Genomic DNA, 21114 nt, shown 5'->3' on the forward strand with positions numbered 1-21114 from the left:
TAGGAATACTATTTCCAGCAAAGCTGGTTTTCAGAAATGAAGAAGAAATAAAGGTCTTCCCAGACAAGCAAAAACTGAGAGAATTCATCGAGAAATCCTTATGGAATTGCTATAGCTGGAAACAGAAAGACAATAATTACCATAATGAAAACATGTGAAAATACAAAACCAGTCTGGGTAAATCCATAGTCATACTCTGAATACCCTAGTCCTGTAATGGTGTTATGAAAATCTTTCAGTTCTCTAGTATGAAGGTTTAAAGCCAAAAAAAGTCAAAAACATCAACAACTGCAATTAGTGGCTGAGGAACATACAAAAGATATAGACGTAAATTAAGGCAACCAAAACACAAATTGGGGGTGAAGGAAAAATGTAAAGTACTTTAATGCAACTAAAGTTAAGTTGTTTTAAGCTTGAAATAGTCTATTATAACTGTTTATGCTACCCCCATGGTAACCACAAAGAAAGAAATTACAACAGATACACAAATAAACATGAGAAAAGAAACAAAGCTTAGCACCACAGAAACCCACTAAACCACACATGTAAACAAGCAAGGAAGAAAGAAACAAAGGATCTTCAAAATAACCAGGAAACAATTAACGAAATGGCAGAAAACCTTACCTATCAATAACAACCTTGAATGTAAATGGATTAAATGCTCTAATTTAAAAAAATAGAGTGGCTGAATGGATTAAAAAAAAAAACAAGATCCAACTATATGGTGCCTAAAAGAAACTCACCTCGCCATTAAAGACAAACACAGACTGAAAGTGAAGAGGTAGAAAAACATATTCCATGCAAACGGAAACCAAAGGCAAGCAGGAGCAGCCATTCTTACATCAGATGAAATAGACTTGAAATCCAAAACTGTAAAAAGAAGGTCATTATACAATGATAAAGGGGTCACTTCAATAAGAGGATATAACAATTATAAATATGTATGCACCCAACACTGGAGCATCTAAATATATAAAGCAAATATTATTATATCAATATTAGAGATAGACTGCAATACAATGGTAGAAGGGGTCTTCAACACCCCACTTTCAACAACAGACAGATCACCCAGACAGACAATCAACAAAGAAAAGCTGGACTTAGACTGCACCATAGACCAAATGGACCTAACAGATAATTACGGAACATTCCATCCAAGAGATGCAGAATACACATTCTTCTCAATTGCACATGGAACATTCCCCAGTTAGATCACATGTCAGGTCACAAAACAAGTCTTAACAAATTTAAAAAGATAATGTAACATGTATCTTTTCACACCACCATGGAGTAAAACTAGAAATCAACCAGAAAATCTTTGAAAACCTTACAAATACATGAACATTAAACAACATGCTTCTACATAACCAGTAGAAGAAATTAAAAGGGAAATTTAAAAATTCCTTCAGACAAGCAAGAATGGTTAATAGGTTTTTTGGTGCTTTTCTCCATTACCTCCTGTAACTCCTACTTCAAAAAACAAGAAAGATTTCTAATAAATAATTTAACCATGAACCTCAAGAACAAACTAAACCCAAAATTGGTAGAAGGAAGGAAATAATAAAGCTCAGAGTGGAAATGAACGAAAGACACACACACACACACAAATTAAAGATCAAAAAATAAAGAGTTCGTGTTTTGAAACGGCGAACAAAATTGACAAACTTTAGGTACACTAAGAAAAAAAAAGAGAAAAGACTCAAATAAATAAAATCAGGTATGAAAAAGGACACATGACAACTGATAAACAGAAAAAGACTATTACGAACAACTATACAATAAATTTAAGGACACAGAAGAAATGGATAAATTCCTGGACATATACAACCTACCAAGATTAAATTATGAAAAGACAGGAAATCTGAAGAGATCGATAGCATGTAAGGAAGTTGAATCAGTAATAAAATGTCTTTAATCAAAATAAAACCCAGGACCAGATGGCTTCACTGCTCTATTCTACAAACAATTTAAAGAAGAACCAATACCAATTCTCTTCAAACTATTCCAGAAAATTGAAGAAGGGGAAACACTTCTAAATTCATTTTACAAGACCAGCATTATCCTGATTCCAAAACCAGACAAGGATACAACAAAAAAAGAGAACTATAAGCCAATATTTCTGATGAACATAGATGCAAAAATTCTCAAAAACACACTAGCAAACTGAATTCAATAGCATATTATAAAGATTATTCACTAATATCAAATGAGATTCATCCCAGGGATGGAAGGATGATTCAACATATGTAAATCAATACATGTGACATACCACATGAACAAAAAGAAAGACAAAAATCATATGATCATTTCAAAAGATGCAGAAAAAGCAACTGACAAAATTCAACATTCCTTCATGATAATAACTGTCAATAAATTAAGTATAGAAGGTATGTACCATAACACAATAAAGGTCATATATGACAAAGCCACAGCTAACATTATACTGGATAATGTATACTGAATAGTATAAATTATATTAACATTATACTGAGCAAAGCTTTCACCTTTTCCTCTAAGAACAGGAACAAGGTAAGGATGCCCACCTTCACCACCCTAATCAACATAGGGAATCCTAGCCAGTGTAATTAGGCAAGAGAAAAAATAAAGGGCATCCAAATTGGAAAGAAGGAAATCATATTGTCCCTGTTTGCAATGACACAATCTTACATACAGAAAACTCTAAAGACTCTACCAAAAAACTCTTAGAACTAATTAATTCAGTAAAGTCAGAGGACACAAAAAATCAAAATTCAAAAATCAGTAGCATTTCCGTACGCTAACTACAAACTATCTGAAAAAGAAATCGAGAAAATTATTCCAATTACAATAGTATACACAAACTAAAATAAGATACCTAGGAATAAACTTAAGTAAGGAGGTAAAAGATCTCTACATTGAAAACTTTAAAAACAATGGAATAATATCCCATGTTCATAGATTGGAAGAATTAATATTGTTAAAATGGCCATGCAAGCCAAAGCAATTTACAGATTTAATGCAGTTCTTATCAAAATAATAATGACATTATTCACAGAAACTGAAAAAATAATCCTAAAATTCATATGGAACCACAAAAGACCCAAAATAGCCACAGTAATCCTGAGCAAAAAGAAGCATCACACTACCTGACTTCAAAATATACTACACATCTGCAGTAACCAAAGCAGCATGCTACTGGCATGAAACAGACACACAGGCCAATGGAACAGAATAGAGAGGCCAGAAATGAATTCACACACCACCTGGCAACAAAGCTGCCAGGAACACATATTGAGGAAAAGACAATCTCTTCAATAAATAATGCTAGGAAAACTAGATATCCACCTGAGAAGAAGAGACTAGACCCCTACCTACTAAGACCAACTAAAAATGGATTAAAGATTCAATACAAAACCCAAAATTATGAAACTACTAGAATAAAACATAAGGGAAATGGTTTATGACACTGGGCTGAGCAAGGATTTTAGAAATAAGATCTCAAAAGCACAGGAAACAAAAGCAAAGATAAACAAATGGAATGACATCAAACTTTGCTTCTGCACGGCAATGGAAACAGTGAAGTGAGGGGGTGTAAATTTCCACAATAAACTGAAAAGACAACGTACGGAATGGGAGAAAATATGTGCAACTATACATCGGACAAGGAGCTAATATCCGGAATATATAAGGAACTTAAATAACTCAACATCGAAAACAAAACAAAACAAAAAAACAACTCAACAATCTGATTAAATAGGCAAATGATCTGAATAGACATTTATCAAAAGAAGACATACAAATGACCAAAAAATATATTTTCAAAGGCTCAACATCACTAATCATCAGGGAAATGCAAATCAAAACCACAGTGAGATACCACCTCCCTCCAGTTAGAACAGCTATTATCAAAACAACAAAAGAAAACAAGTGTTGGCCAGGTGCGGTGGCTCCTGCCTGTAATCCCAACACTTTGGAAGGCTGAGGTGGGTGGATCACCTGAGGTCAGGAGTTCAAGACCAGCCTGATCAACATGGAGAAACCCTGTCTCTACTAAAAATACAAAATTAGCCAGATGTGGTGGTACATGCCTGTAATCCCAGTCACTCAGGAGGCTGAGGCAGGAGAATCACCTGAGCCCAGGAGGCGGAGGTTGCAGTGAGTTGAGATCGCGCCACTGCACTCCAGCCCGGAAAGGCAATGCAAGACTCCATCAAATAAATAAATAAATAAATAAAGATAAAATATAAAACAAGTGTTTGGTAAGGATATAGAAGAAAATGAACACTTACGTACTGTTGGTGGGACTGTAAATTAGTACAGCCACCATGGACAACATTAGGAGGCTCCTTAATAAACTAAAAATAGAACCACCATAGGATCCAGCAATCCCACTATTGCATATATATCCAAAGGAAATGAAATCAGAATGTTCAAGAAACATCTGTGCCCCTATGTTTACTGCAGCACTATTCACATTAACCAAAGTATGGATTCAGTCCAAGTGTCCAACAACAAATGAACATCAAAGAAAATGTGGTGCATATATACACAATGGAAATATTATTTGGCCATTAAAAAGAATGAAATCTTTTCATTTGGGACAACATGGATGGACCTGGAGGTTATTATGTTTAAAGTGAAATAAGCTGGACACAGAAAGACAAATATCACAGATCTCACTCATATGTGGAATCTGAAAAAAAAAAAAAAAGAGTTGATATAGAAGCAGAAAGGAGAACAGAGGTTACCAGAGACTGAGGAGAAGAGGGGAAAGAAAAGAGGGGAGAGTGGGGAGAGGTTGGTCAATGGGTACAAAGTTACCAAAGAGAGGGGGAGTAAGTTCTGGTGTTCTATTACACAGTAGCTTGATGATGGTTAACGGTAAGGTATTATATATGACAAAATAGCTAGAAGAGAGGCTTTTCAATGTTCTCACCACAAAAAAAAAAAAAAAAAGATAAGTGCATGAGGTGACTAGAATGCTAAATACCCTGATTTGATCATTATATAATACACATGTATTGAAACACCAAATTGTATGCATAAATCTGTACAATTACTACATCAATTAAAAAATTTTAATGATAAAATAACTTATAAATCTTTTTTCCCCATTTCTCAGAGCAAACACTTGAAGAAAGATGAGAGTGATACCTATTTGGGGAACTTTTGTTCAGGTTACTCACATATCATTCAGGTTAACTTGAAAAATTACAGGAGACAGCAAAGTACATTGATCATGTATAAGGTATTTTCAGTTATGATAGCCTATTTGAGCAACAACAACAAGAGGAACACAGTAAATTGATTCAACTGTTAGTATTAACAAACCTGATAATTCTAAACATTAATAAATAATATAACTTCATAATAAAAGTAGGCAGTTGTCCTTTCTGAGTCCTGATATTATGAATAGAGATGATGTAGCAGAGTAAGCAGGGTGGGGGGGTGGTGCAAATTTCCAGGTGAATCCAGTGAAATGATGCTTAGACCTTGGCCAGGTTTTGCATTCAGTCAGTCATTCAACAAGGATTTTATTGAGCACCTACAACATGCCAGGCTCTATTCTAGGAGCTGGGAATAGGGCCATGAACAAGACCAGTAAGTTCCTACTTTCATGGAGCTGACATCCTAGTAGGAGATACAGTACAGTAGAGGTTTATACCTAGTCCAGAAAAACAGATTGAAACAGAAAATAAATTAGACTATAATCAGATAAAAGCACGAAGAACTGCTCCCAAGAAGGGTCATGTTTAGCCAAATATGTGCGCACACTCTTTTTTCTTGGCCCCCTTCTGTCCTGAATTTCCCCTATGAAAACCTTCTCTCAGGCCGGTGCAGTGGCTCACGCCTATAATCCCAGCACTTTGGGAGGCCGAGGTGGGTGGATCAATCACCTGATTGAGGTCAGGAGTTCGAGACTAGCCTGCCAACATGGTGAAACCCCGTCTCTACTGTTAAAACAAAAAAAAGCAGCTGGGTGTGGTGGCGCAGGCCTGTAATCTCAGCTACTCGGGAGGATGAGGCAGAAGAATCACTTGAACCTGGGAGGTGGAGGTTGCAGTGAGCGGAGATCGTGCCACTGCACTCCAGCCTGGGTGACAAGAGCGAAACTCCATCTCAAAAACAAAGAAAAAGAAAAGAAAACCCTCTCTCAGGAAAGGAGTCAACCAACTTGGTCACACTTGGATACAAATAACTGATCTCAGGAGTCTGAATTTGATTCCAGGTACACAGGAGGAGCTCCTAGGTAGCAGGAAGGGCTTCTAGGGACTTTCTAAGAGTCTTGTCATGCATTGTTTCTAAGGAAACATTGATCAAGGACCTGCTCAGTTGTAGGGCAGCACTAGGCTTATTCAGGCAATGGTGGGTGGTTCATTTACTATAAAACACACAAAGCCTGAAGGGAAGCGTATGCAATACTGTCCATTTGCTCCTTTAGATGCTGTCTACCCTTCTCCACCCAGTCCTGTGGCCCAGGAGGCTGGCCTTTGGGGACTGCATCAAAGCCTTCTTATCTTCTGTCTTCTGCTCGGTTTGGCCAAAGGGAGTCACCAACAGGAAATGAGGGGTGAGAGGAAAGAGAAGGTGAGGTTCTTATTTCGCAGTTCCATCCCTGCCTGGCCATCAGTTGGCAGTGACTGTGTCCCTGTACTGATGATCATGACTCCCTGTCAGGGGGTTCTCTTGCATAGCAACAGCCACAGCTACAGCTGCAGCTCTATCCCTGCCCTTGACCTTGAAGGTGCCCCAAGAGAGGGTAAAAGCTCCATACTGGTCTCCTCCATTTCCAAGTGGGTTCCTTAAGCCCTGCCCATGCCTTTGTAGAGTGCTCTCACTGACCTCTCAGCTGTCCATTGTAGCGAACACAAGTTGCAAAGCTGCCATTGCTCTCAAATCAGAGACCGACTCCAGGCACCAGCTTCACATTTTAAGCTCCATGATAGGGTTCGGATCTGTGTCCCCACCCAAATCTCATGTCAAATTGTAATCTCCAATGTTGAAAGCGGGGCCTGGTGGAAGGTGATTGGATCATAGGGATGGTTCCTCATGGTTTAGCACTATCCCCCTTGGTGCAGTCATGGTAATAATGAGTTCTCGTGAGATCTGGTTGTTTAAAAGTGTATGGCACCTCCCCGTTCTCTCTCTTGCTTCTTCTCCAGCCATGTGAAGTGCTGTTCCCACTTTGTCTTCCACCATAATTGTAAGCTTCCTGAGGCCTCCACAGAAGCCACGCAGATGGCCAGCATCATGCTTCCTGTACAGCCTGCGGAACCATGGGCCAATAAAACCTCTTTGTACATTTCCCACTCTCAGGTATTTCTTTATAGCAATGCGAGAACAGAATAGTACACTCCACATTCTGTAAATTGTGCTTCCTTTCAGGATCAGTGGTGACTCACCTTCAAATAGAACAAAGTTCAGGGCAGTGACCAGAGTGACCCTAGCCTCTTGGGCAGAGAAGAAAACCTCTGGACGGCCATGGCTTACCTTCCTGTGTTGAGTGGAGGACTGTGGGCACACGAACTGGAATCCAAGCAGCAGGAGGGAACCCAGGACACTGAAAAGGGAAAATAGCAACAGGCAAGATGGTGAGTATGTTCCAGGCAACAGCACCCAGTGGAAGGCAGCATCACCATCTCATCAGTGGATGGGGGGGAACAGCCCAACCCAGGCCCTGGGACGTGACCCAGTGAAGACACAAAGTGTCGGCCCCATAGGAGGGAGGCAGCATGGTGCTGTGGCAAGGCATGGTATGGGGCAGGTGTGGGATCACATCCCAGCCTTCCTGCTTACCCACAGGGGTGTTCTAGGTCAGAGCTTTAACCTCTCTAAGTCTCAGTCTCCTCCCCCGAAAAATGGGGATAACAACAGGAACTGGAACTGGCTCAGAGGTTCAGGGGAGAACTGAGTAAGAGGATGCACCATGCCTGGCAGAGAGAGTGCTAGTGCAGCCCACATGCGGTCCTTCACAGGTGGTAGGCTCAGGGAAACGTGTGGCCTTTGAGCCTGCCACAGAAGTTCCTCTCCTTACAGCTCATGCTTTCCTGGGAACCATTCCTCTGCCTCTTTCCAGCCTTTTGATGTCACATATGTTCTCCATGGGTGGGATTAGCTGTGCTAAGCCTCACTGTCACCAGCCCTGATTAGGGAATGTCATCAAATAAAGAGGAGGTGGGGAAATAGGAGCCGGCTGAGACAGCAGGGTGTGCTGGAGAAGGCATGGAGCCAGGCTAGAATCCCAGCTCCATCATTCCCATCTGGGTGATCTCGGGTCAGTTAGCATTTTCATGCCTCAAACATTCTCACCTTCTGTGAGGATCATTGAATATGACAGAGGTAAAACAATTGGCATGGTTAGTAAGTTAAGAAGGTGAGGGAAGGAGTAGAGTTGACCAGGCAACCTGGAATGTAGCTCCTCTGAGTCAGAGGAAAACCTAGATCTTTCACTCCCTCTCCTGCCCCAAGTCCCACCTGAATGTGATTGGAAATGTAACCTCGGACCAAAGGCGAGACAAGTATTGTCAATTAATTTAAATGCCCAAGGTCTCATGATTTCATATCATCAGTGTCATTATTTTAAGCATCCCTGCAATGAGGCCTCTATATCTTTTGACCATTTGTCAAACCGTATTTAACCTAAGTTAAATAATATAGTGGTTCCCAACCTTTCTGAGACTTGCAACACAACTGAGAGATGGGAAACACTGCCCCAGACCAAGAAAAACCACCACGTCAGTGTGGAGATGAGGAAAACCTGCCTGCAGCTGGGGGTTAGGTCTTGTGGAGTTCGATAAAGCATCCACCATTTCTAAGAATCCAAAATTCCACCCCAGCTCCTGTTTTGTAAGTAAGTGACCCAGCAGACCACACAGAACGGACATGGACAGACTGGCTAGAGACTGTGCAATGTGGTGAGAAGCAGGGAAGATGGTCTCTGTAATATGGTGTTGCAGGCATCCTTCTTGCTGTAGTCATGGAGTTGCAGCTGAGGATCCAGAGCTGAGAACATGGGTACTAAGTATGCACACATTCCAAAGAGAGCAGCTGCACTGCCTATTCAGGAACGACAAAGCGGGTGCCCGTCATCCCCTCACTCACCTCCCACCTGTATGCACAAGGAGGCTGGAGGATGGAGTTTGCTGGCTGTGGATTTCCCTGAAAACGATGTAGGAGAGCTGCATACAGCCCCTCCACTCCCCTATGGGGAAGGAAAAGTAGGAGCTCTTCCCCAAGCCAAGCAAGAGGGACAACATTCAGAGCTTGATCCAGATGCCCTGGTATCCGGGGGTACAAGGATTAGTGCCTGATTCTCCTCTGAAAAACATCTAAAGGCCAAACCCTAGCTGGAGTATCCAGGAGGGAAGAATGGAGAGAGGGCTAGGTGGGAACAGTCTGTATTTTTAGAGCCTGGTGGGGCAGGAGATGCTATGTTTTAGCACCATGGAAAGACACGGAACTTAGGTTATCTGGAAAGGACTCCACCAAAGATTTTCACCAGAAAGATTTTACTTTCTACGTTTCCTAGAAAGTAAGCCTGCGGCTTATACCCATGGAGTACAGGCGCTGGGGGGTGGAGGTGGACCTTAAGGAGTCAGCAGATTTGCATAGCCTGCACGAGGGCATGGTGCAGCAGGAGAGCCTAGTGAGGGGGAAATTCTCCAAAGTGCCCCGAGAGAGGAGAATCTGGAACTTGGACATCTGCCAACCAAGGACAGCAGCACCAGATTACAAGGAACAGCAGTCCCACTGGGAACCTCTTTGCCGGTTACCTCTCCTCTCCTCTCCTGTGCCTCACCCTGAAGGAATTCTCAATGACAGTGAGTGGGCAGGGCAGGAAACTAGGAGTGTGAAGGAACCAACCAAACGCCCTCTTCCCTACTACAGGGGTCTGAGGCTACAACAGGACCAGCTTAGAGGAGAAAAGAAGTTTTTACCTGGATGAGAGATCAAAATGTTTGTATCTGACTACACTTTCCTTTTATTTTTATTTTTTCTTTGAAACAGAGTCTCATTCTGTCTCCCATGCTGGAGTGCAGTGGCTTGATCTCGGCTCACTGCAATCTCTGCCTCCCGGGCTCAAGTGATTCTCCTGCCTCAGCCTCCCCAGTAGCTGGAATTACAGGCGGCACCACCACGCCTGGCTAATTTTTATATTTTTAGTGGAGATGGGGTTTCACCATGTTGGCCAGGCTGGTCTCGAACTCCTGACCTCAGGTGATCCGCCCGCCTTGGCCTCTCAAAGTGCTAGGATTACAGGCATGAGCACCGTGCACAGGCTAGACTTTCCTTTTAATATACTGTATTTATAACAACATTCTTCCAAACAAGGGATGTATTTGGGACAATAATATGAAATTAGTGGGGAGAAGAATAAAAGAGTTGAATTATAACCTGCTGAGGATCTAGAGCAGCACTGTCCAATAGAGTTTTCTACAATGATGGAAACATTCTCTGTCTGTCCTGTCCAGTGCAGATGCACAGATCTGTGCTATTCAGGACACAGGAAGCTAATGGTTCAGGTCTAGATGGTGATGTTACCAATGTCCTGAATAACTTCTAAAATGATTCCCCTTCTTACTCCCACCACACACAACTTTCTTTGGACTTTTAAATACTTGAAAATGAGCCTGTTCATTACACACATAATGCACTGGAAATATTGCCCAAGATGTCTTCCAGCAATAGGGCAGGAGAATTAGAGAGCGGGTTCCCAGACAGTGGTGGCAAAAGGACAGTAATCTTCTAGCTGTATCCCTACTGGATCCAATTTGACCTCTAAACCAAGAACATGTGCATCACAACTCACAAGTCCATGCTCCATGGTTGCATGACTTAGGGCAAATCACCTTCTCTCACTGTGTCTCAGTTTCCTCATCTGTAAAATGGGAATTATATAACCTGTCTTCCTACCTCAAATGAGTTAATGTGCAAGAAAGCACATTATGAACCCAGGCCTACAAATGTGAATCATTTGTAACACATTCTGGCACTGCTTACTCATTTAAAAAGAAAACCAGATTGGTGTGGTTTTGTTAAAAGAAAGAAAAAAAAAACCAGCAGCTCCATAAACGTGTTACACCTCAGTGCCTCAAAGCTCTTGGCACACACAGTAGCCACATATTTGTACGGAGCAGTTTTGGATAATCACTGATCTGAGGTTGCACTTCCATAGCATTCAGGGGGACCTGGGGCAGGAGAGGGAGGGAGATCACATCTAGGTTTTCCTCTGACTCCGAGGAACTGCATTCCAGGTTGCCTGGTCAATTCTACTCATTCCCTCGCTTCTTAAGGTCTCTGCCCAAAGGATCTTGTCTGCACAGGGCTTCCTTGAGCCTACAAAAAACAGTGATCCCTCTCCCAGCCCAGTCCTTTTCTCCATAGCACTTACTGTCTCACATACTATGTCTTTATTTACATTTCTCTCTCTCTAGCCAAGGGAATGTAAGCCCCATGAGACCAGGGAGTTTGTTTTGTCACTACTTTATTCCCCAGCACCTAGCAGAGTGGCTGCTATATAGCAGGAGCTTCATTCACTGAATTAAAGAATGATGCTTCACCATCTTGGTGACCCCTGAAATCTCAAGATTAAGTGAAAATACGATGAATTAACATATTCAAAAATGTCCCAAGCCACTTCGGGAGCTTTTACAATTTTCTTTTATGAGGGATTTATAAAAATCAGTTCTGCTTTTGAATTTCTGTGTTACCCCTCTCCGAAAAACCATCCTTAGAAGATGACAAGATATGGCAGCAAGATGTTTGCTGGTGCCTCTTGTTACAAAAGTGCAACAAATTATATTTAGATGTTCAAATGCTTCTTTTCTTCATTTACTGGGCCCTACTGAAGCTAAAATGCATAGGGGTACCCAACAAAATTCATTCTGGAGTAAAATCTGAGATATTAAATGGTCTCTGCTCTGAATGGAATAGAATAAATTCCCCCAGAGGGGCAATTATTCTTTGGGCTACAATAACAGCAGGCACAGCAATATATAACCCCAGGGGCCAGAGGAAACTCTGCCAAGGGCTGAAAGTTTCCCACCCCTGCTCAGCACACTCTGTTTTAGGATACCTCACCCCGCTTGCGCATACTTAGCTAATTGGTATCTGTAGCTGTGCCCACCTCTTTTCAAAACACCAACAATCTAGCCCAAATCCTTGATCCTCCTGACCCAATTCAAAATTAATGTCTGGAGAATGAGAGAGCATGCATGTGTCTCTGTGTGTGCAACTCGTGTGTTATTTCACTTTGATAGTTTGCTTTGGCAAACCGCTCCCAGCTTGCAACGTTTTGACAGATTGAAGGCTACCAGGGCCTTTGGCAAACAAATCACACACTCCTTTCCAAGTGGCGGGGGGAAGCTACATTCCTACCAAGACTTTCCGATTCACCTTGCAGTCGAAATAACCTAACATTTCACACCAACCAAAAAAAAAAAAGTTCTGCCATCTACCCAGTGCTGTTCTAGGTTTTAAACACTCCATCATTTCATTTCCCCGTGTAGAAAATAATGCTCACTGAAATTTGGTACAAGATTTACATCATGGAACTGGGGCTCTGGGCTTCTGTATTTGCCTTGGCCAGTCCCACTCTCCATGCCCCCTACCATCTCAGCTGCGCTGAGGGTGGATACTGTCACAGCCCCTGTGTACCTCAAATTACCTCAATGAACAACACCACTTGGGCATATCAAGTAACAAAACAAGGAAAACAAGGAAAAAAAAAAAAAAACTACTTCCTTTCTTCCTCAGTGAATACAACCCAAGAGATATTTTGGGAGCAACCAGATCACTAATAAAATTATATCGACCTTAGCAAAAGAGAGCCAAAATCTTAGCATTGAAGTGAAATCCTGCCTAGTGCACTCTGGAGATAACAAATGTGTGCTAGCCGGGCACGGCGGCCCACCTCTGTAATCCTAGCACTTTGGGAGGCCGAGGCAGGCAGATCATTTGAGGTCACAAGTTTGAGACCAGCCTGATCAACACAGTGAAACCCCATCTCTACTAAAAACACAAAATTTAGCTGGGCGTGGTGGTGTGTGCCTGTAATCCCAGCTACTCATGAGGCTGAGGCAGGAGAATCGCTTGAACCCGAGAGGTGGAGGTTGCAATGAGCCGTGATTGCACCACTGCCCTCCAGCCTGGGCAACACAGCAAGACTCCGTCTCAGAAAAACAAAAATATTTGCTAAGCATGCATTTTCACTGTGCTCAGCTCTGCCCTCTGCCTTCTTCTGACAACAGCTAAGCGCCTGTAGTCCCAGCTACTCGGGAGACTGAGGCAGGAGAATGGCGTGAACCCAGGAGGCAGAGCTTGCAGTGAGCTGAGATCACACCACTGCACTCCAGCCTGGGTGACAGAGCGAGACTCTGTCTCAAAAAAAAAAAAAAAAAAAAAGAGTAAAGGCAGCAAGGAAGGGGGATGGGTTACCAATGACATTAGCCAACAAAGAGCTGATGGCTACCATTGATCTCAGGGCTCACAAGTAGTACTTCACAACCATCCTATCAGACACTTATATTATACCCATTTTGCAGGTAAGGAATTTGAGGCAAAGAGAGACTAAGTCATTTGCCAAAGAGCCACACATACCTACTAAGTGGTAAAGCCTGATTTCTAACACCGGCAGTCAGACCCTTGGCCTGGACTCTTAGCCACTGTGCCACGGGGCCTCATTAGGACACAACACGTTTTTACAAAACAAGCATTTGCCATTTGATTACATCCACCTTCTTCCCCACTCTGCGTGAGGTGGGGAAGCCTGGTGGCTTCACGGGCTCCTTTATTTTCTGCCACTGCTTGCAAGAATCATCAGAAACTAGGTGGATGCAATAAAGCTGCATTCATGCAGTCCCACCAGAGGACATTCTAAATTTCAAAATAAATGAAACTAACCACATAAATCCCAAACTTAAAAAAATACGTTCTATTTATTTCCTCTGTTTTCTTACACAAATTAATCTGAGCTTAAGTAACCTTTCTTAGATGGCTCAGAGGCACCAAGGTGAATATCAATCAATTTGTGCAGCCCAAGGTGGCGGTCTTTGGTCTTAGGCGTACAGCAGCCTGGGGCTTGAGATCCTCAGACCCTTAGGGCCTTTGGAATCTGGCTGGCATTTAGCTGTCTCCTTCCTGCTATCAGGTGTTGTTTACTGTACTGTCAGTGACCCTGTGTCCTCTTAACTGGGCTCCCTCTGGATCTGCCTTGTCTTGGAAACATTCAGATAACCAAGCTGCAGCCAAACCAAGACCAACAGGCCCCGGGAAAAGGCCTGCCTGGCTCGTGCAGAGTGAAATATTTCCATTATAGAGCGTGGACTTAAGGACACATATTCTAACTGCAAATTGGTTTTTATCACTTGTTTCCAGGTTCTTAGGTCTTGCAGCCATTTGTATTTTCTCGAGCAGTACCTCTGGCAATGTGAGGTGTTCTAACACAGCACGGACTTTTTTCCTTTTTTTTTTTTTGAGACTCTTGCTCTGTCACCAAGGCTGAGTGCAGTGGCAAGATCACAGCTCACCACAGCCTCAATCTCCCAGGCTCAAGTGATCCTCCCACATCAGCCTCCTGAAAAGCTGGGACCACAAGTGTATGCAACCACACCCAGTTAATTGTTTGTTTGTTTCTGTAGAGACACGGTTTCATCATGTTGCCAGCCTGGCCTTGAACTCCCAGGCTCAAGTGAACTGCCTGCCTCGGCCTCCCAAAGTTCTGGGACTACAGTGAGCCACTGTGCTGGCCTACACAGCACAGCTTTTAAAGACACAACACCCTTTGGTAAATTTCCCTCCTCAATGGCAGGGTTCTTGAAGAAATGGTTTCTGATACACCTTTGCAGCAAGCAAAACAATCTGTATAATCTTGACTCATCCTCAAGACTAATGAATATCAAGTGAATAACAGAATGGAAGGATAGAATAAAGTGAAGGCAGAAAAGGAGAAAGAGAGGAGGGAGGAAATACCAGTCACTAAAGAAAGCGCTGCTGTCCAGGAGTTTAAGATCAGCCTGGACAAGATGGTGAGATCACATCTCTACAAAAAAAATTTTTTTAAAGTTAGCTGGGCCTGGTGGCACGCACCTGTAGTCTAAGCTACTCAGGAGGTTGAGGTGGGAGGGTCGTTTGAGCCCAGGTATTTGAGGTGGCAGTGAGCTATGACTGTGCCTGCACTCCAGCCTGGGCAACAAAGAGAGACCCTGTCTCTAAAAAATAAAAATTTTTAAAAAAGTGCTGCTCTATGACAGTTTTCATCAAGAAAATATTTTCTAAGTTCATCCCAGAATTCCCTGTTGGAAAAACCAAAGAGCTAGGAAACGGAAGACACTGGTAAAAAGCAGATTTCTACAAATTGGAATTACTGGTTCTAATCCCTGGCAGGAAGAGAAGGGGTCAATGTTAACCCAAGGCATAAAAATCCACTTAGAGATGTAAGGAATGGGTAATTGGCAGCCCAGTGATCACACCTTGACTCCACTGAACCTTTTTGGGTACAGAATGTTCTAGCAAATCCCACAGTCAAGGAGTGAGTGATGAGGACAGGATCCAGGTACAGGCCTGTGCCAGGCATAAAGAAAAATCAATACTGTCTGAATGCTTGCCGTCATTTTACAGATGGGGGTTTGCCAGGGCAGCCCTCCAAAAATCTATTTTATTTCCTCCTAGCCTCTATGCCTACCACTCAGATGGGTCCTCCCAAGCTTCCCACAGACAAGACTCTGGCAGATTCTTCCCTGGGACACTTGCACCCTCCTGCACCCCCGAGATGTGCTGTGTTCACATAGTGTCAACCATGTTCCCACACCTGTTTATGCCAGTTGCTATTGCTTTGTAATGACATAAGTATTCAAATAGTACACAAACCCATGAAAGCAAGCACAAGAAGAAAGAGCATTTGTTAGTTGTTTCTACAAAAATGAAGTTAATTGCTTTGGAAAGATTCAATAAAGGCAAGCAGCCAAGATTAAAAAAAAAAAAAAAAAAAAAAAAAAAACTACTGGCAAATTAGGTGTGGATGAGACAACTGCAAATGATTAGGGGCAAAAATAATAAAAATCCAGAATCATTCTGGTACTCAGACTGCTTTGCAAATGTCTTTAAATTCTCACTGCACTTTAAAGAAACCCAAATGGAAACCTCAGATAACGCTTATGGGTGTGGTTTGTGCAAGAAAGACAATCAGGGGTTCATGAGCAAAGAAAGGTCCATGGCCCCAAATCAAAAAACTGGTGAATGGACGTACATGTGTTTTAAGGTAAAAGCAAACTGTCGAAGGTGTGTGTGTGTCATTTGTTTGATTTCCATGCTTCACCCTACTTTTGTAATTAACTAGCTAACCGTCCTGGTCAGGAAAGATAAAATTTCAACCTTATCTACTGTACATAAAAGGTAGTAATTAATTTATTCATTTACTCTTCAACAAATATTTATTAAGCATCAACCAAGTAGTAGTTTAGATGTAAGTTACACAAATTCTGGCCTGCCTTATTAATACCATGAAGTTTAATACTTGTGATCCAGGCCTGGCCTCCCTTCCTTGTGCTCCTCTTCCCCTCCTCCTCCTCCTCCTCCTTCTCCTTCCCTCTCCTTCCTCCACTCCCTCCTCCCCATCCTCTTTCTCCCCATTTCCTGATCACTGGCACAGGGACACTGATTGACTCCATGACCCCACACAATTATCACATATTTCTTTACCCCTGAGGGAAATTTCAGTTTTCAGTGATCAATTGTACCTGAAATATCACTACTTGGGACATTCTCTTTCTCACACATACACACACGTTTTTTTAACCCCTTTCTTCCTTTCTGTACTCAGGATCTTTTTCAATTACCCCTAAGAACAGCCACCTTTCTCTTTCTCATTTCCTCAACTCTTCTGGTTGTATTTCTAAGTGCAGTAGCTGACAGGCATTAAAGTAATAATACTTTACTGAAGGATGTATCGAGGAAAAGAAAAACTTTAAGTTTCAGAAGACTAAAACCAGACACTTGACCTAGGGCCATCAACCTGTAAAACCCTTAAAATAATCCAGAAGTCTCCCTCATAAGATCTATAAAAATCACCTTCTAACTCTGTAATCACTCTCATTACATCTGTAATTCTTCAAAAACTACTGTTCAAAATAAAAATCACCGAAATCAATTTTATTTCCTGCCAATTTCACTACTTGTTTGGCATTTGATAGTTCTGTTTTTTTCTTCACTTTCACTCGAAACAGAAAATATGTCAACCCTACGAAAGCACTCCTTGAAGTAAAGGAAGAGCATCTGGTCAAGCAGACTGGCTCCAGAGATTTTGTTGGCCAAGTCAGGTAGCCATCAGCATTTATTGTACTGTTCTGGGGATAAAATTGTGTTTCCCTCCTATCACTCACTGAACAAACAAATAAAGACGTAATTGTGCATCCAAAAAAAAAAAAAAAAGGTGCATAATTTGGAATAAGTCTTTAAGAAACATAAATAATTCTGTATCATTTAGTACCATTTCCTTTCTAATTTTTAACAGATGACAAACATTCCTAAACTAGGGTTAGCCTACCCTTTGGTCCACATGGACTTTAATGGCCCTGAATTTTACATGGCATCCAGAACTTGTCCAAGATTCAGTGATAATCCCCAACCAGAACCATCGAGAGTTAAAATCTTAGTGCCTCTTCTGCTACTAGGTTTAACTGTGATTCTTTTTATTACTACATACTCTGAGCAAGGCAGAGATACTCTTGCGATGTTATTGCCCAAGGATTCTCTGTCTCCTTCAATGAGAAGGAAGCTGGTTTTCTCTTTCTCTGTGGCTTGGCAAAAATTGGGGAGGGATTTTTAAATGAAATCTCTGTGTATCAGAGTTGTGACTCCCCTTAAATGTTCTTTCAGGCATTTTCTTGGCACCTAATTCCTAATTTTAACCTGTTTTCTCTTTAGGTAGAGAAATTCTCCAGCTTTTCCAATTGATCTTTATGCATTTAATTGCCTTGATAAATATTAAAAATCCCTTAACATGTGTGTACGTGTGTGTGTGCTTCCCATCTACCACTTTTGTCAAAGACCTCTCACTCTTAAAGTAACCATAGCCCTTTTCCCCATAACATTCTGAAAAGCATTTAAACAAAAGACACTCTAGTTTTGCTTCTTTTTCTCTTAAAAATATATTTACATGGCCCTAAAAACAGGGATGCAAAATGGTTGGTGTGCACCTGGTTTATGAAGAAGGGAATTTGACGGAAATCTCAAGCTGAGATCTCCTAAAGAATCAGCCATCCTCGTAATTCACATTTTCTTTCTCTAGTACTGACAGCAGAATTCTTGGCAAAATGTCCCGCTGAGCAGCCCTGTTCAAACAATTCCTGCAGCAGGACTCTCGTGCTGGAGGCCTGTCAAGGCTTCCAGAGTTCCACCACAAGGGTAGCATCTAGCTTTCAACTACTCCCATCCTGCTAATTTCTCTTTTGTGGGCAATTTCCTTGAAATAATGCACAGTTTAGAGGTGAGTTCCCCAGGCCTCCCGCAAAGGGAGATGACCTCCATACCACACACCCTGCTCAGATCATTACAGGAGGCTAACTGTTTGCAGGGGCATTCATTAAAATTCCAGGACATAGCTATTCATACTTGGGAGGCAGAGGTGGAGGATCGCCTGAGCCCAGAAGTTCCAGGTTACAGTGAGCTATGATTGCACCACTGTACTCCAGCCTGGGTGACAAGCAAAATCCTGTCTCTTTAAAAAAAAAAAAAAAAAGAAAGAAAGAAAGAAAAAAAGAAAACAATCCAAGACATTAAGAAAAAACTTTGCAAAAGGGACTTCCTCCCAAGAAACTCCCTGCCTGTGCAGCCTGGGTGGCCACATTTTTGAGGGTTCTCAAGCACTTTTAGGGGCCTTTTTGATGACAGCCAGACTCACACGAGCTTAGCACGTGGTGAACCTACCTTTCATAATCTGCTTGCCCTTTTCAAACCAGTTCAATAACCGACTGTGACCTCAACTTCTTTGTCCTACTTGGGGTCCTGGTGCTTAAAATGCCATGGTCCTACAGTGACCCTGTGGGCCAACTGCGTTTCTCACCACCCTGTGGTTTTACAACAGTATTTTGGAACTTCCACAAACTAGATGCATATTTCATGTCTTGAAATATCTTTTAAACCCTTTTTTAAACTATAGTTTTAAATACAAAAAAGTAGCCGGGCGTGGTGGCAGTCGCCTGTAGTCCCAGCTCGGGAGGCTGAGGCAGGAGAATGGCGTGAACCCGGGAGGCGGAGCTTGCAGTGAGCCGAGATGGCGCCACTGCGCTACAGCCTGGGTGACAGAGTGAGACTCCCTCTCAAAAAAAAAAAAAACTATAGTTTTAAAAAAGGACACATGCTAATTTGTACTAGATGCCAACTTCTATCCTGAAAAGACCACTAAACATTAATATGGGCTGTCCTCCTCATGGCTCAATATCATACAGCCTTCAGAATGAAGCTTTTTCTTTCTTTTCTGACCATATGTGACATGCATATGAATATGTCACTGATAAAGAGGTTTGTAGTTCTCTGCGGGTATTTGGACTGCAGGCCTACACACGTCTGCTCATGTAAAATTATATAAGCAACTACATACTGAAGCTCACACACATGCACCGTACTCAGTTAAATGCCAGGCATTAGCCCAAGGGCATCTGCTTGGCAAATGCTCTAGCCCTGGTTGGCCAACCACCTGTGGCACCATCATATATAATATGTTATATATTACAGAGCATTTTACTTTCTGTTGTAAGTTCTAGGCATTTGGGATTAATGTACAGTTATGGAAAAAAAGACTATAAGATACTGTAATGATTCAACTTTGAAACAAAACGTTCTTCCTTCCCCTCATTCCAGATTCTCAATCAATTCATTTAAATAGTATCCTAAAATAGTCAGATGAGCTTCATCACAGAATTGTTACCAACTGCAAGTACTTACCTGTATGGGTTGGATTTTCTTAATGCTATGCAGCTAAAACAGCTGCAAAATAAACTAGATGCTAGGGCAGATATTTAAGCTGCTAACCATAAATCCTGACTTCAAATGTTGGTATTTATCAAAATTAATGCATTGATCTCATAATGTATAAATATTATAAATTTAAACTTATAAAGTACATTTATATTAATAAAATACTGTCATTGTCTATTTTATATATTGAGATTTTGCATAGGATTTTGATGGAGGAATTTTTTTTTTTTTTTTTTTTTTTTTTTTTTGAGACGGAGTCTCGCTCTGCCGCCCAGGCTGGAGTGCAGTGGCCGGATCTCAGCTCACTGCAAGCTCCGCCTCCCGGGTTCCCGCCATTCTCCTGCCTCAGCCTCCCGAGTAGCTGGGACTACAGGCGCCCGCCACCTCGCCCGGCTAGTTTTTTGTATTTTTTAGTAGAGACGGGGTTTCACCGTGTCAGCCAGGATGGTCTCGATCTCCTGACCTCGTGATCCGCCCGTCTCGGCCTCCCAAAGTGCTGGGATTACAGGCTTGAGCCACCGCGCCCGGCCGATGGAGGAATTTTTAAAAGGCTCTGTCAACCTTTTTAAAAAGTTTGAAAACAACCTCAATAACACGGACTATAGTTCCAATGCTCAGAGCCCTTATTCTAACTCTGCACATAAAGGAAGGCAACAGCCATGATGAAAGCTCTCTGAGCATTAGTTTTCTGATCTACACAAAAGGGATAATAGTACTTACTCAACTTGCCACGCATGGTTGATATGAAGATTGAATTTTAAAATGCAGGTGAAAGTCAAAAATGTTTTGCACATAAGGGACAAGAGGGAGCATCATTTTAAAATACCAGATTCAATCAAAATCTATGGTGTTGCAACCAGAGAACAATTTTTTAAAAGTTCTTTAGACAATTCTATTATGCAACCATGATAAATATACATTGATCTGACCCCGCCTCCAGGGTTCAAGTGATTCTCCTGCCTCAGCCTCCCAAGTAGCTGGAATTGCAGGTGCCCACCGCCATGCCCAGCTAATTTTGTATTTTTAATAGAGATGGGGTTTCACCACATTGGCTAGACTGGTCTTGAACTCCTGACCTCATGTGATCCACCCGCCTCAGTCTCCCAAAATGCTGGGATTACAGGTGTGAGCCACCACGCCCGGCCTAAAAAAAATTTCTTG

The 21114-nt window shown here is 42.0% G+C and overlaps 1 protein-coding gene across 2 annotated transcripts in view; it reads right to left on the reverse strand.

The window, feature by feature from the left end:
* THSD4 (thrombospondin type 1 domain containing 4) overlaps positions 1–21114 on the reverse strand; it is a 680084-nt gene that overhangs the window by 633402 nt on the left and 25568 nt on the right. For both annotated transcript variants that reach the window (XM_031668519.1, XM_021940676.2), the window contains one exon: positions 7471–7540. In XM_031668519.1, coding sequence (XP_031524379.1) covers positions 7471–7540 — 70 coding nt within the window. The remainder of the gene's footprint in view (positions 1–7470; positions 7541–21114) is intronic.

The sequence above is a fragment of the Papio anubis genome, chromosome 7 (genome assembly GCF_008728515.1).
Source record: "Papio anubis isolate 15944 chromosome 7, Panubis1.0, whole genome shotgun sequence".
In the NCBI taxonomy this organism is placed as follows: domain Eukaryota; kingdom Metazoa; phylum Chordata; class Mammalia; order Primates; family Cercopithecidae; genus Papio; species Papio anubis.